The following is a 13,817-nucleotide window of genomic DNA, read 5'->3' on the forward strand; positions in this document are numbered from 1 at the left end:
GAAGGATCAATGCACCGTACCCCTGATTGGTCAGTATGTGGCCACATAGCACAGGGGAGAGGCATTGATTCGTTAAAAGAAAAAAGTCCCATTCGTTTGTGCTATAAGTATCAGACCGCCTGGCATTGCCTAATCATAAAATATGTTTAAATATAATTTAAAGGTGAATTAGAAAACTTTAAATGTCATGAAATGATAAAATCATTTTTTTATTTACTTTGTTGCCTGCTCTAGTTGGGGGCCCATCGCAGTGCACCGGAAGAAAGCTTCACATACCTTCCCGCAGTGACTTAATCCACAATATATTGTAGTCTACATTATTCCAATATTTCGCTAATAAAACTAGCCTCATCAGGGTTTTATGTCCAGTCCATATTTTTTTCTCTTCATTTTGTTGTTAAAATGGAGGAGGTAATTCCTGGAGAAGAAAAATTCAAATGTATGTGCTGCTCAATTATTTACCCTATTCATCGCCCCAGTTCCATTTGAATTTTTCTTTTCCAGGAATTACCTCCTCCATTATAACAACAAAATGAAGGAGAAAAAAAATACAGACTGGACATAAAACCCTAATGAGGCTAATTTTATTAGCGAAATATTGGAATACAAGACCAACAAAGTAAATAAAAAAATGATTTTATCATTTTATGGCATTTAAAATTTTCTAATTCACCTTTAAATTGTATTAAAAATAAATGCCTTCTAAAAGTGTGTAACTACTTTTCACTTTATGTTCAAATATATTTTAACTTATGCAGATTTCGCATTTATTATTATTATAGAGCCAATTCTCTATTGATTATTATATTGTACCCAATATATAGAAGTGATTTCAAAAATGTTATAAAAAATATCTAACTTGGATGCCATCAACTAGAATCGAAACCAAAACATATAGCTCTCCAGTCTTATTCGTTACCATCTGAGCTAACAACAGATGAATATCAGAACTTTAAAAATTAACCAAATTTACCACATAAGTGTATATTTGTGCATGTATAGAAGATGCACGTTTAGTAGACTTACGCATGCTAATTTACAATTTTTTTCAATTTAAACTCCTTAGCAGCAATTTTTACCAGCAAAAATCCAATCAAATTTGTTCCACAGGTCTGAATCCCTTATATATCAAGTTTCAAGTCTGTAGACCAGAAATTGACAGAGTTATGCATAGGGAAATGTACACACACACACACACACACATTCACTTTTATAGATATACTAGCATTTCAGCCCGGCGTTGCCCGGTTGTTTGGAGGTATATGTTGAGCAAAAACAAATACAAAAAAAAAGCAGTCAATTTTTTTTTAACTTTGATCCCTATTATGACCCCTTGAAATTTATTGTTTTGGGCTCAAATCAAGTTATTAAGTTAGATCCATGTCCAAGAGACCATATCTAAAATTTCAAGTGTGTAGACCCATAATTGTCGGAGGAGTTTGGTAGAATTCTCAAAGGTCAAAGCGTTGAACTTTGACCCCTTAACAGCGAAATTTCCAGCTGAAAACTGATCACATCGATTTTCCCAAATCTCAGCACCCTGTATATCAAATTTCGAGCCTGTAGACTAAAAATTGACAGAGTTATTGCGTAGGGAAATGTACACAGACAGACAGATACATAGACACACAGACAGATACATTCACTTTTATAGATATATAGAAAGAAAGAAAGATTTACTTATTAGTTTAGACGTATAAATCGAAGAGTGTTGTGTGACATGTTTGATCCAGCATGTTGGCTATCTGAAAAAATGCAAAGGATGTAACTCATTCTCACAATCTCTTTTAATAAAAGAAGATAATCAATGACCAAGAGTTACTTTTCTTTTAATTATGAAATTTTTTGTATTTATTTTCTCTTTCGATTATATTTTCTAAGTAAAACTCAAGATTTATTTCCCTAAAACTTTTCCTATGCACTTTAGCTGGAAGAATACTCATCCCAGGACATGTATGAACACTATGTATTGCATTAGTTTTTAATTTTAGGTTTTTTGTTTGTCTGTTTTTTTTTAGGGGGGGGGGGTTACTGTGGATAGGCTGCAGTTTCAGAGACACACCACCTAAATGATAAAGTTTGTAAAAAAGTAAACTGTGCCCACATTACTTACAGTGTTGCCGAGAATATGTATCTCATAATTCATAATAAGTTAAACAGCTTATAAATTTACCCCTAACCTTTCCAACAACTTCTGGAAAGCCCCGTGGAAGTCCTCTTGTGTGAGAGTGTCAATGACCCTTGACACAGTCAATGACCCTTGACACAGTCTCTTTCATCTCCTCAGTCGTCTCATAATGACAGCCTCTAAAGTTTTTAGCCAAAAGTCACAGGGAGCAAAGTCTGGACTATAGAGAGGGTGACGAACAGTCTTGATGCCCATCTTGGTCAAATAGTCTGATCTTTTTTGAGTACCTTTGGAATAAACTTTGCGCAAATCTTCCACATTTTCTGTTCCTCTCAAATAATTGTGTACAGTTCCCACACTAACATCAAACTGTGCACTTATTGTTTCTAAAGACACACAACAGTTCTTATCCATGAAATTCTTCATTTGGCCAATCAATTCTGGTGTTCTGACTTCCTTACTCCTCCTACACCTCTCATCATCCCTCACAGACTCCCTACCTTCCTTGAATCTCTTATGCAACTCAAAACCTGATGCTCAATTTATGCAAGATGGTCCAAAAGCAGTTTGAAGCATTCCATACATTTCTGTGGAATTTTTCTCAAGTTTAAACAAAATTCTATTGCATATAGTTATTCTAAAGTATCCTTACATCCATATTGCATATTTGAAATTCACTAGCTGTGACAATCAGACTTTAGTAGGGTGTATTCCAATTTCTGCTATAGCTGTTCATTTGAACCTGAAATCATAAAAATTGGTCAGTCATCTATAAGATGTATAGCAATAACATACTGATTGTTCAAGAGTCTATGACAATTTTAAACGCCTGTAGAAAAAGTCTGGAAACTTATTGAAGGCATCTCATATATATTATTGATGCTTACGTATGTACTGGTCCAGTTAGAATTTTTTTAACATAATATAACTTAAAATTTTATGTAGAGTGACTTTTCCTGTTAAATTTTTTGTATCTTCTGGATTTTAACAATTTTTTGATTTAGGGGTTGGGGAATAAAGTATACAAAAAAATTTGTTGCATTGTGTGAAATACATATTCCATAATGATCAGTTCAGTTTAGAATCCTGTGCATAGATTTTTTTATATATATATATATATATATATATATATATATATATACTAGCAGTTCAACCCGGCTTTGCTCAGATCCTATGTACTGTTTATAACTTTATGTGCATATGTATATATTAAAAAGTTTGAGTCATGTCCAGGTAACCTACATCTAAAATTTCAAGTATTTAGACACAAAATTGGCAGAGGAGGTTGGTAGAATCTTCAAAAGTCAACTCTTCCAACTTTGACCTCTCAGCTGCCAAATTTTCGCCCAAAAACTTTTTAAAAAGCTTACTGCATGTCTGAATACCCTTTATGTAAAATTTAAAATGTTTAGACCCAAAATTGGCTGAATAGTTTGCTAGAGACTACAAAGGTCAAATCTTTTGAACTTTGATCCCTTGGCAGTCAAATTTTCAGACAAATACCAATTAAAAAGCTTGTCCTATGTTTGAATACACTTTATGTAAAATTTCTAATGTTTAGACCAAAAATTGGCTGAGTAATTTGGTAGAGATCGCAGGGGTCAAATTTTTTTTTAACTTTGACCCCAATTTTGACTCCTTAACATTTATTGTTTTCGGCTCAAATCAAATAAAAAAGTTTGACCCATGTCCAAGTAACCTACATCTAAAATTTCAAGTGTTTAGACCCAAAATTGGAAGAGGAGTTTGGTAGAGCTTTCAAAGGTTTGAAGTTTGACCTCTTTGACAGCTAAACCTCTGACCAAAAACTGATTAAAAAGATTTCCCCAAGTCTCAATACCCCTGATGTCAAATCTCGAGTCTGTAGACTGAAAATTGACAGAGTAGTTTGGTAGTGAAATGTACACACACAGACACAAACAATTTCACTTTTATAGATATATTAGATAACATATATACGTACCTAATACAAAATACATCTTAAAATATAAAACTTTAGTTCTGGAATTGAGTTATGTTTGGAAAAAGTCTGTTTAAATTTTTTTAACTAGCTGTAAATTCTAATTAACAGAACCATATATCTTTTACCTATTCACATATCCCCCCTCTCACTATGTTGATTCAGACACTCTCTAATATTTCTTAATGTCTCTGTGAGCAATGAGAAAAAGAGTGGCTTTCTCTTGTCAGCATCACTATCTTATTTACATATCTGTGTCTGTGAACGCCATGAGCACATATACTAATTAATAAGCCTCTTTACTTCTAAAGAAGGGTTTCTTGAGCAATCCTCTTAAATTATCAAACCCTACCCAAGCTCCACTATTACCAATCATCACTTTCTAATCGTCTACCCGAAAATCATTAACTCTTATCCTCAAGGGGCTTTTTAACCTTGGTAAGTAGTACCTGCCCCCTACTAGTAAAAAAAAACTAATCCATCTAAATAAATGCAAAAGTTTCTTTTTCACAAATTATATTACAACAGCTTAAAATACCGTATATATAGTAACATGCAAACACTCATAAACAGTTTTAGGTAATTTGTATATTTATTGTTTTAAAAAGTTTCTAATAAATTAATATTCTGTAATATATATTTCTAATTTGCATTGTCTTATTTTCTTAGTGATATGGCAATTTCAATGCAATTACCGATTCTGTTCTAAATTTTGATTCCAATGCAATTACCAATGCTGTTCTAAATTCCAGATTCCGATACAATTACCAATGCTGTTCTAAATTTCAGATTCCAATGCAATTACCAATGCTGTTCTAAATTTCAGATTCCAATGCAATTACCAATGCTATTCTAAATTCCAGATTCCAATACAATTACCAATGCTGTTCTAAATTCCAGATTCCAATACAATTACCAATGCTGTTCTAAATTCCAGATTCCAATACAATTACCAATGCTGTTCTAAATTCCAGATTCCAATACAATTACCAGTATATATTGTGTGCATTTAGATAGCAATTTTTCATTTCTGAGGTGGTCAGTGATGAGGAAGGGCATTAATCTGATGGCATGAGAGGTTTTACAATAAACATGGTGTTAATGGAAAAAGGTTGTTTATATAGTTAATATAATTAAATGATTTGTGACACTTAAACACTAAGGCACATCTATCTAAATAAATAAATGAAAATGTTGTTTTTTTTTCACATATCCTAATTATATTAACATGAAAACGGCTTATGCTGATTTAATTATATGATGCAACACGTTTAAAATACCGTATATATAATAACTTGCAAACACCAATAAACAGCTTTCGGTATTCATAATTTGTATATTTATTGTTTTAAAGAGTTTCTAATAAATTAATATTCTGTAATATATATTTGGAATTTGCATCGTCATATTTTCTTAGTGATATGGCAATTTCAATGCAATTACAGATTCTGTTCTAAATTCTTGATTCCAATGCAATTACCAATGCTGTTCTAAATTTCAGATTCCAATGCAATTACCAATGCTGTTCTAAATTTCAGATTCCAATGCAATTACCAATGCTTTTCTAAATTTCAGATTCCAATGCAATTACCAATGCTGTTCTAAATTTCAGATTCCAATGCAATTACCAATGCTGTTCTAAATTTCAGATTCCAATGCAATTACCAATGCTGTTCTAAATTTCAGATTCCAATGCAATTACCAATGCTGTTCTAAATTTCAGATTCCAATGCAATTACCAATGCTGTTCTAAATTTCAGATTCACTAGCAATTACCAATGCTGTTCTAAATTTCAGATTCCAATGTAATTACCAATGCTGTTCTAAATTTCAGATTCCAATGCAATAACCAATGCTGTTTAAATTTCAGATTCCAATGCAATTACCAATGCTGTTCTAAATGTCAGATTCCAATGCAATTACCAATGCTGTTCTAAATTTCAGATTCCAATGCAATTACCAATGCTGTTCTAAATGTCAGATTCCAATACAATTACCAATGCTGTTCTAAATGTCAGATTCCAATACAATTACCAATGCTGTTCTAAATTTCAGATTCCAATGCAATTACCAATGCTGTTCTAAATTCCAGATTCCAATACAATGACCAATGCTGTTCTAAATTTCAGATTCCAATGCAATTACCAATGCTGTTCTAAATTTCAGATTCCAATGCAATTACCAATGCTGTTAAATTTCAGATTTCATACAATTGCTAATGCTGTTCTAAATTTCAGATTCCAATGCAATTACCAATGCTGTTCTAAATTTCAGATTCCAATGCAATTACCAATGCTGTTCTAAATTTCAGATTCCAATGCAATTATCAATGCTGTTAAATTTCAGATTCCAATGCAATTACCAATGCTGTTCTAAATTTCAGATTCCAATTCAATTACCAATGCTGTTCTAAATTTCAGATTCCAATACAATTACCAATGCTGTTCTAAATTTCAGATTCCAATACAATTACCAATGCTGTTCTAAATTTCAGATTCCAATTCAATTACCAATGCTGTTCTAAATTTCAGATTCCAATACAATTACCAATGCTGTTCTAAATTTCAGATTCCAATACAATTACCAATGCTGTTCTAAATTTCAGATTCCAATACAATTACCAATGTTATTCTAAATTCCAGATTCCAATACAATTACCAATGCTGTTCTAAATTCCAGATTCCAATACAATTACCAATGCTGTTCTAAATTCCAGATTCCAATACAATTACCAATGCTGTTCTAAATTCCAGATTCCAATACAATTACCAGTATATATTGTGTGCATTTAGATAGCAATTTTTCATTTCTGAGGTGGTCAGTTATGAGGAAGGGCATTAATCTGATGGCATGAGAGGTTTTACAATAAACATGGTGTTAATGAAAAAAGGTTGTTTATATAGTTAATATAATTAAATGATTTGTGACACTTAAACACTAAGGCACATCTATCTAAATAAATAAATGAAAATGTTGTTTTTTTTTCACATATCCTAATTATATTAACATGAAAACGGCTTATGCTGATTTAATTATATGATGCAACACGTTTAAAATACCGTATATATAATAACTTGCAAACACCAATAAACAGCTTTCGGTATTCATAATTTGTATATTTATTGTTTTAAAGAGTTTCTAATAAATTAATATTCTGTAATATATATTTGGAATTTGCATCGTCATATTTTCTTAGTGATATGGCAATTTCAATGCAATTACAGATTCTGTTCTAAATTCTTGATTCCAATGCAATTACCAATGCTGTTCTAAATTTCAGATTCCAATGCAATTACCAATGCTGTTCTAAATTTCAGATTCCAATGCAATTACCAATGCTTTTCTAAATTTCAGATTCCAATGCAATTACCAATGCTGTTCTAAATTTCAGATTCCAATGCAATTACCAATGCTGTTCTAAATTTCAGATTCCAATGCAATTACCAATGCTGTTCTAAATTTAATTATATGATGCAACACGTTTAAAATACCGTATATATAATAACTTGCAAACACCAATAAACAGCTTTCGGTATTCATAATTTGTATATTTATTGTTTTAAAGAGTTTCTAATAAATTAATATTCTGTAATATATATTTGGAATTTGCATTGTCTTATTTTCTTATGTATGTGCAATAGTTTTGTAAATAATAAAACGTCAGGTTATATCTATTTAATTGTATGATGCAAAATGTTTAAAATACCGTATATATAGTAACCTGCAAACACCAATAAACATTTTTTGGTATTCCTAATTTGTATAGTCATTGTTTTAAACAGTTTCTAATAAATTAACATTTTGTAATTTGTTTGTTTAATTCTATGATACAACATAAGTTTAAAATACTGTGCATGTGACTGATTTCAGATTTAAGTTGCACAAAAATAGTAAATGAGTTGAATATATCACTATTTTTCATGAACATTTGCTCACTGAGAAAACTGTGTACAAAGTGGGTCTTGCATTTGCTCGCAGCTAATCAAAAACAACAATGCGTCGATAGCACAGGATACAGTTTGCAACTGTTTCAATATAATAATAATTCATCAATATGTGACGAGGGATGAAACATGGATCTAGTATTTCACTCTGGAGTCAATTGGGAAAAAGACAGCCCAATTTCTAATCTTACAGCAAGTTTTTTTAGTATTTCAAAAACTAGTTATTTCAAACTGTGTCCAGAATAGTTCAGGGGAGATAATTTAAAATATATATCCCATAATTCATAATCAGAATTCGTTTTAAAAATGCCCCACACATATATATTATTGATGCTTACAGGCGCACTAGTCAAGTTAGAATTTTAGGCTATTGTACGTTAATGTATTTCCTAACTTCTGGCATAGTGCTACTGAAAGTGATGACAAGGCAAGTCAGTTCCTTTATATTTTTCTCTCATGCCTATATCGTCCATGTGCATGTACTCATTTTTATTACCGTTTTACTAGTAGTGGGACGATTAATCGGAATCGTTAATCATAAGAATCGTGTATTTAGGGGGGAATCAGAATCACATCATTAAAATATACCTTAGATTTACAATCCTTTCATTACAATTCTCTTATATTTTTAAGTTGAACTGCTTGTTTGAAGTGAAATTTATGCTGTCAAAAATTTATGATAAAAACGTCATAAAACTTTTCATATTTAATATGATATACAAGAATTTTATTAACTACTTTAAAGGCAATTTTTATTTATCTTAATGAGTTTTCTTATTCTGTCACATACATAGTTGCTGTCGGTCTGTTTCAAAACTTTGAGGCCCATGATTAGTTATCTGTTTGCACTGTTGCGAAACTTTCGGGGGCCGCAAGGTAACATTGTTTTCATTTGTGAGTGAAGTTTATTTATGTATAAAACAGCCTAACTATGTCAAGTCCATGGAAAAGTTGTGTAATACTTAACCCTTAGATAAAAAAGATTTTACAGTGCTCTCATTGTGAGTAAATTATGTTAAAAATCAGTGTTTTTTTCCTATTGGTGACTAAAAAAAAAAGTGGGGGGGATTACTCACTTTATCACTGAAACAGAAGACGCCATTTTATTTTGCGTGCCTGTTGTTGAAATCCAAGAGAGAAATCAGTATTTTAAACTATGGCCAAAGCAGGAAATAAATAACAAAATCAAACTAGATACTGATTTTTCGGTTTCATTTAAATTTATTTGTTGTTAACCCTTCAAAGTTGCTTTAATTCAAAATAATGTTTCATTAAAATTATTTATTTGTTCGAAAAAAAAAAACAAAAAAAAAAAAAAAACTATTCTATAAAAATCCAATGTTGCTTTCATTACAAAATTGTTTGATTAAAATTATATTTTCTTACGCAAACTTTTCAATAAATGTCTTTACAATTATATTTTGATAAATTTTTATTTTGTTTTGTTTTCAAATGGCGCTCGCCCAGTTTAGGCAATTATGAATGTCCTTTTCATTTTCTGTTTTTAATAATAAAAAATACACGTTTCATGAAAAATACGTTTCATGTAAAACTTTCCTGTTTTCATTAATTAAATCGAAACATTCCAATTAAACAATTACAGATATATGTTCTGTTTCACTTTCTTTATTTACTTTTTTTCATAGTTCTTTCCAGAAGTAATTAATATCTAGTTTAATATTTTGTTATTTATTTCTAACTTCGGTGATAGTTTAAAATACTGATTTCTCCCTTGGATTTGAACGACAGGTGCGCAAAATAAAATGGCGTCTCCAGTTTAAGCGATAAAGTGTAGAAGCACCATAAAGGGAACGCTTATCTTTTGGCAAGTTTTTTTTTCTTTTTTACCAACACTCTTCTATTAGTAAATGAAAAATGTCTTGTCAACCTTTATATTTTTAAAAAATAAAACAAGCAAAGTCAAATTATTTAAACAATAAAAGGTTTAATAGAACAATATATGTACTTTCTATTTTCTGAACGAAAGCTGTTTCAGGAAATATTTCTAAAACTAAAGTGAAACTGATCACGTTGTATCAGTTCGCAAAACTTTAACAGTCAGTCGGCTTTTTTGAAGTATCCAAAAACAAAAACGTTAGAACTACATATTATACTGACTGACGGTTCCGCTTAAGATTTTTCTAAAACTACAAAAGAAAACAATCATTTTGCTATCTGTTAAATAAATGCGGTAAGTGAATTTAATTTTCTTTTCTTTTAGAAATTTACATTTCATTAAAATATTCTGCGAGTGAAGCAATTGAACAACAAAAACAAAAAAAAAGGAAAAATTTATTAAAAAAGGAAAAAAGTTTAACTTTTTAAAAAAAAATCATTTGAACCCTAACTTTGCAAACTAACTAGTCACTCAGAGCCGCTCAACTACCGGACTGTAGGAGCTTGGTTGACATTCACCGATGCCTGGTATTACAGTCGTGATGTGAGCATAGGTAATTGTTTCTCAACCCCTAATAAAAAATAAAAAAAGGTTGCCAGAAATAGCATTAAGGCAGAGGCGATTTCGAAAGTTCAATGAATGACTTATTTAACAATAGAAATAAACAATTCCCAAAAATTTACTTTTTTATATAGAAATAAAAAGGTAAATTAAGACATTAAATAAGAATAAACATTAAAGGACGATAAGTATATAATTATATAATAAAAATAAATATAAAAATAAACCAATTTATTTAGATTAAAAAAATATTATTATTGTTAAAAATATTTTTAAAGTCAAATAAATAAATAGGAATAATTTGAGACGACTGAATATAACAGACTAAAAATTTAATCAAAAATTTAGTTATTTTTAAATTTTAGAATCTAGAAAGTGGAATAAAAATCAGTTAGCGATTAAAGCTGAAAAAAAAAATGTTAAATTTTAAAGAGTTATCAAAGATAAAGAGAAAATAAAACAAAAAAATAAATATCAAAAAACAAACAAAACCTGTTATCCCCCTTGAAATTTTATGTTATTGTATTTTTTGTTGAATTAATCAGGACTTATTTTTTATATTAAAAAATATAAAGAAAAAGTAACTCCTGAAATTGATTGTTATTAATTTCATGGTGCATGTTTAATTCATGGTTAAAATATTTTTTTGACTTTTATCTTCAATGAAAGAAATTTTACAAAAAAAAAATCAAATCGTTTTCGAAATTCCCTTAATTGTATTTCCACTTTTTTGCTGTACCAAATTTATCTGCTACACAAAAACTTTCGATTATATAATGGTATATTTCAAAACAATTCCACGGAAATCCGAATCGTATTGGTATCGGAATCGTTAATCAACATTTTCCTGGAATCGTCCCAACACTACTTTTTACCGATCTTTCTTTTTTTATTTAAATTAAGAATTTTTGGAAATTAGTTTTATTTTTCTTTTAAGAATTATTGAAAACACTTTTGTGCTCTTTTTTTTTTTTAAAACACTTCTTAAAATCTTTTTACATAATGAACTAAAGGCTAATTGTGTTATTTTTATCTTATAATTTTGACAATTTTTATAATTTTGATAATGCCCTTTTCTAATATTTTATTTCAATAAATCGCTTCACAATAGAAATACTGAAGAACAATAAAAGCGAAGGAACTGATTCGCCTTGTCTCCGGAAGTTAGGAAGTATATTAGCTGATTATAACCAAATTTTATAACATCATATAATTTAAAATATGACGTAGAGTAACCTTTTCTCTATTAAATCTTTTGTATTTTGTGTATTAGATCATTTAAAATATATATTCCATAATTCATAACAATCGGTAAATTTAGGAGAGAATCCTGTACATAGATGTTTATAAACATATACACTCACTTAACTTTATATATAGAAAAATAATACATAGTATATTTTAAAATATAAATCTTAGTTCAATTGGAAAGAGATCGGTGCCCTAATTTCCAATCTTGCAATATATGCTTGTTTTTAGTATTTCAAAAACTATTGCATTATTTCTTACTGTGATTAGTTCAGGGGAGATAACTCTAAATTGATTCAAGCGATTAATTATGTCAACATATAGATCTGTTACTGCTCGCTCAACCACACACACTCTCTCTCTCTCGCTCTTTGACCGATGATTGACCTAAAAGGATGAGTCAGTTAGTCTCCAGGCTTCTACGTTGTCACACGTGTCCTGCGAAGAGCAGACACAGAATTCTAAAAGTATGTAAAAACTAAGAAAATAAAATATTCCTCTCAAGCTAATGTTTGTATCCACTTTGTCAGTTATAACAACCAATAAACAAATATTACAGATCACAAGATCATTAAAGGATCATTAATCGGAAATCGAAAAAAGTCGGAACTTTTTAAAGTATCAGAATTGGAAAACTTTCGACCTATTTTCTGATGCCAAAAAACGATTCTTTTAATTATTTTTTTTTTTATCTGTTTGTTTTTATTTAAAACTAAATTTTTAATTGATGAAAAAAATTATAAATATTTATTGATATCAAACTATCAGAAAAACTAAAATCTATAGATTACCCCTCCCTCACAAGTGCATTTTGTAGGTTTGCAAAAATATTTTGCAAATATGTTTTTATGGTACCCGCTCACCCCACCAAAAAAAAAAAAAAAAAAAAAGAAATCTATAATCCAATATGAAGAGATTTTAAAGGAATGGAAATTGATAATCGTATTGAAATCAAGAATTTAGAACAGAATTGGTGAGTGTATCAGAATCCAGAAAATTATTGGAATCGTCTCATCGCTACAATTTACCTTTACTGTAGAGACAACCGCAGCCCAAATGTTGTCAGTCGATTGCTCATAATAATCAGCTTTGGGTTCATGGATATCAATAATTTTGACAGCTTTTGATAAGAGTGTTCCATCCTTTTGAAAAAGTGCTGATCTTACACTGCCTGTCCCAACATCCACACCAATGAAGTATTCCATGGACATTTTTTTTGGTAGCCCCTACACTGACCAGAACTGCAATAAAGAAAGTAAATTCTGGTGTTGAGAAGCGGAAAAAATGCAAACGCTCATGTGACAAAAGTCTTGTGGTCTCAATCATTGCTGAATACCAGATGATTGAAAAGTAATAGAAAAGAAACCATAGCTAAATACGATACGTTAATTATTTTATTCACTCTTGAAAACGAACACAAAACAGTGGACAAAACATTGAAAAATTTGGTCTCCCTTTTCCATTTTTAATTTATTTCACCGTATTTGTTCTATAATTTTATCAAATGCCTCCTATTTTTTTATTCTGCCCCAATGGATTGGACGTGATTGCAAATTGCATTATTATAATGACTGAACTCGTACATTCATGACCTGAAAGTTTCATCTCTCTGTTGCAGATATTGATGGTGTAAGACTATAAGAAAACAAAACCTGACATGGACATGCATCAGAAGCAATAATTATGTTAGCCCCTTTAAGAAACTTGTTTCTTATCGTTGAGCACTTTCAGTTGTAATAAGTCGGTCAACTTAGCTCATATGTGGAGATTGTCACATAATGACTAGATCACTCTGACTGATTTTAAAAGCATTTAAAAAGAATAAATGTTTAATTTCAACTGTATCTCTGTCGCAGTTGTCGATAGTTAGAGTACTTGGAAAAAATTCAATTGTAAAGTGATATTCTTGTGAAGTTTGAAAGTTCAATGCTCAGTTTGGCCGACCAAAAATTACAATTGCAAATTATTTAGGACCTCTACCCAGTCATGGCTGACAGAACGACAGCATGCTACCCTCCCCTCCCTTCAAAATTATGTGCAGATTCCCAAGTTCAGCAGAAACATTCCTGAGTTAAACAA

General features: G+C 30.3%; 1 protein-coding gene across 1 annotated transcript in view; it reads right to left on the reverse strand.

Annotated features, from left to right (window-relative positions):
* The window catches only part of LOC145261145 (FGGY carbohydrate kinase domain-containing protein-like), a 79,826-nt gene that overhangs the window by 53,541 nt on the left and 12,468 nt on the right, over positions 1-13,817 (reverse strand). The window contains exon 2 of the mRNA XM_080119443.1: positions 12,767-12,979. Within this exon, the coding sequence (XP_079975569.1) occupies positions 12,767-12,949 (183 nt within the window). The 5' untranslated portion in view covers positions 12,950-12,979. The remainder of the gene's footprint in view (positions 1-12,766; positions 12,980-13,817) is intronic.

This window comes from Euprymna scolopes, chromosome 37, assembly GCF_053919585.1.
Source record: "Euprymna scolopes isolate OS-2025 chromosome 37, ASM5391958v1, whole genome shotgun sequence".
Taxonomy (NCBI): Eukaryota; Metazoa; Mollusca; class Cephalopoda; order Sepiida; family Sepiolidae; genus Euprymna; species Euprymna scolopes.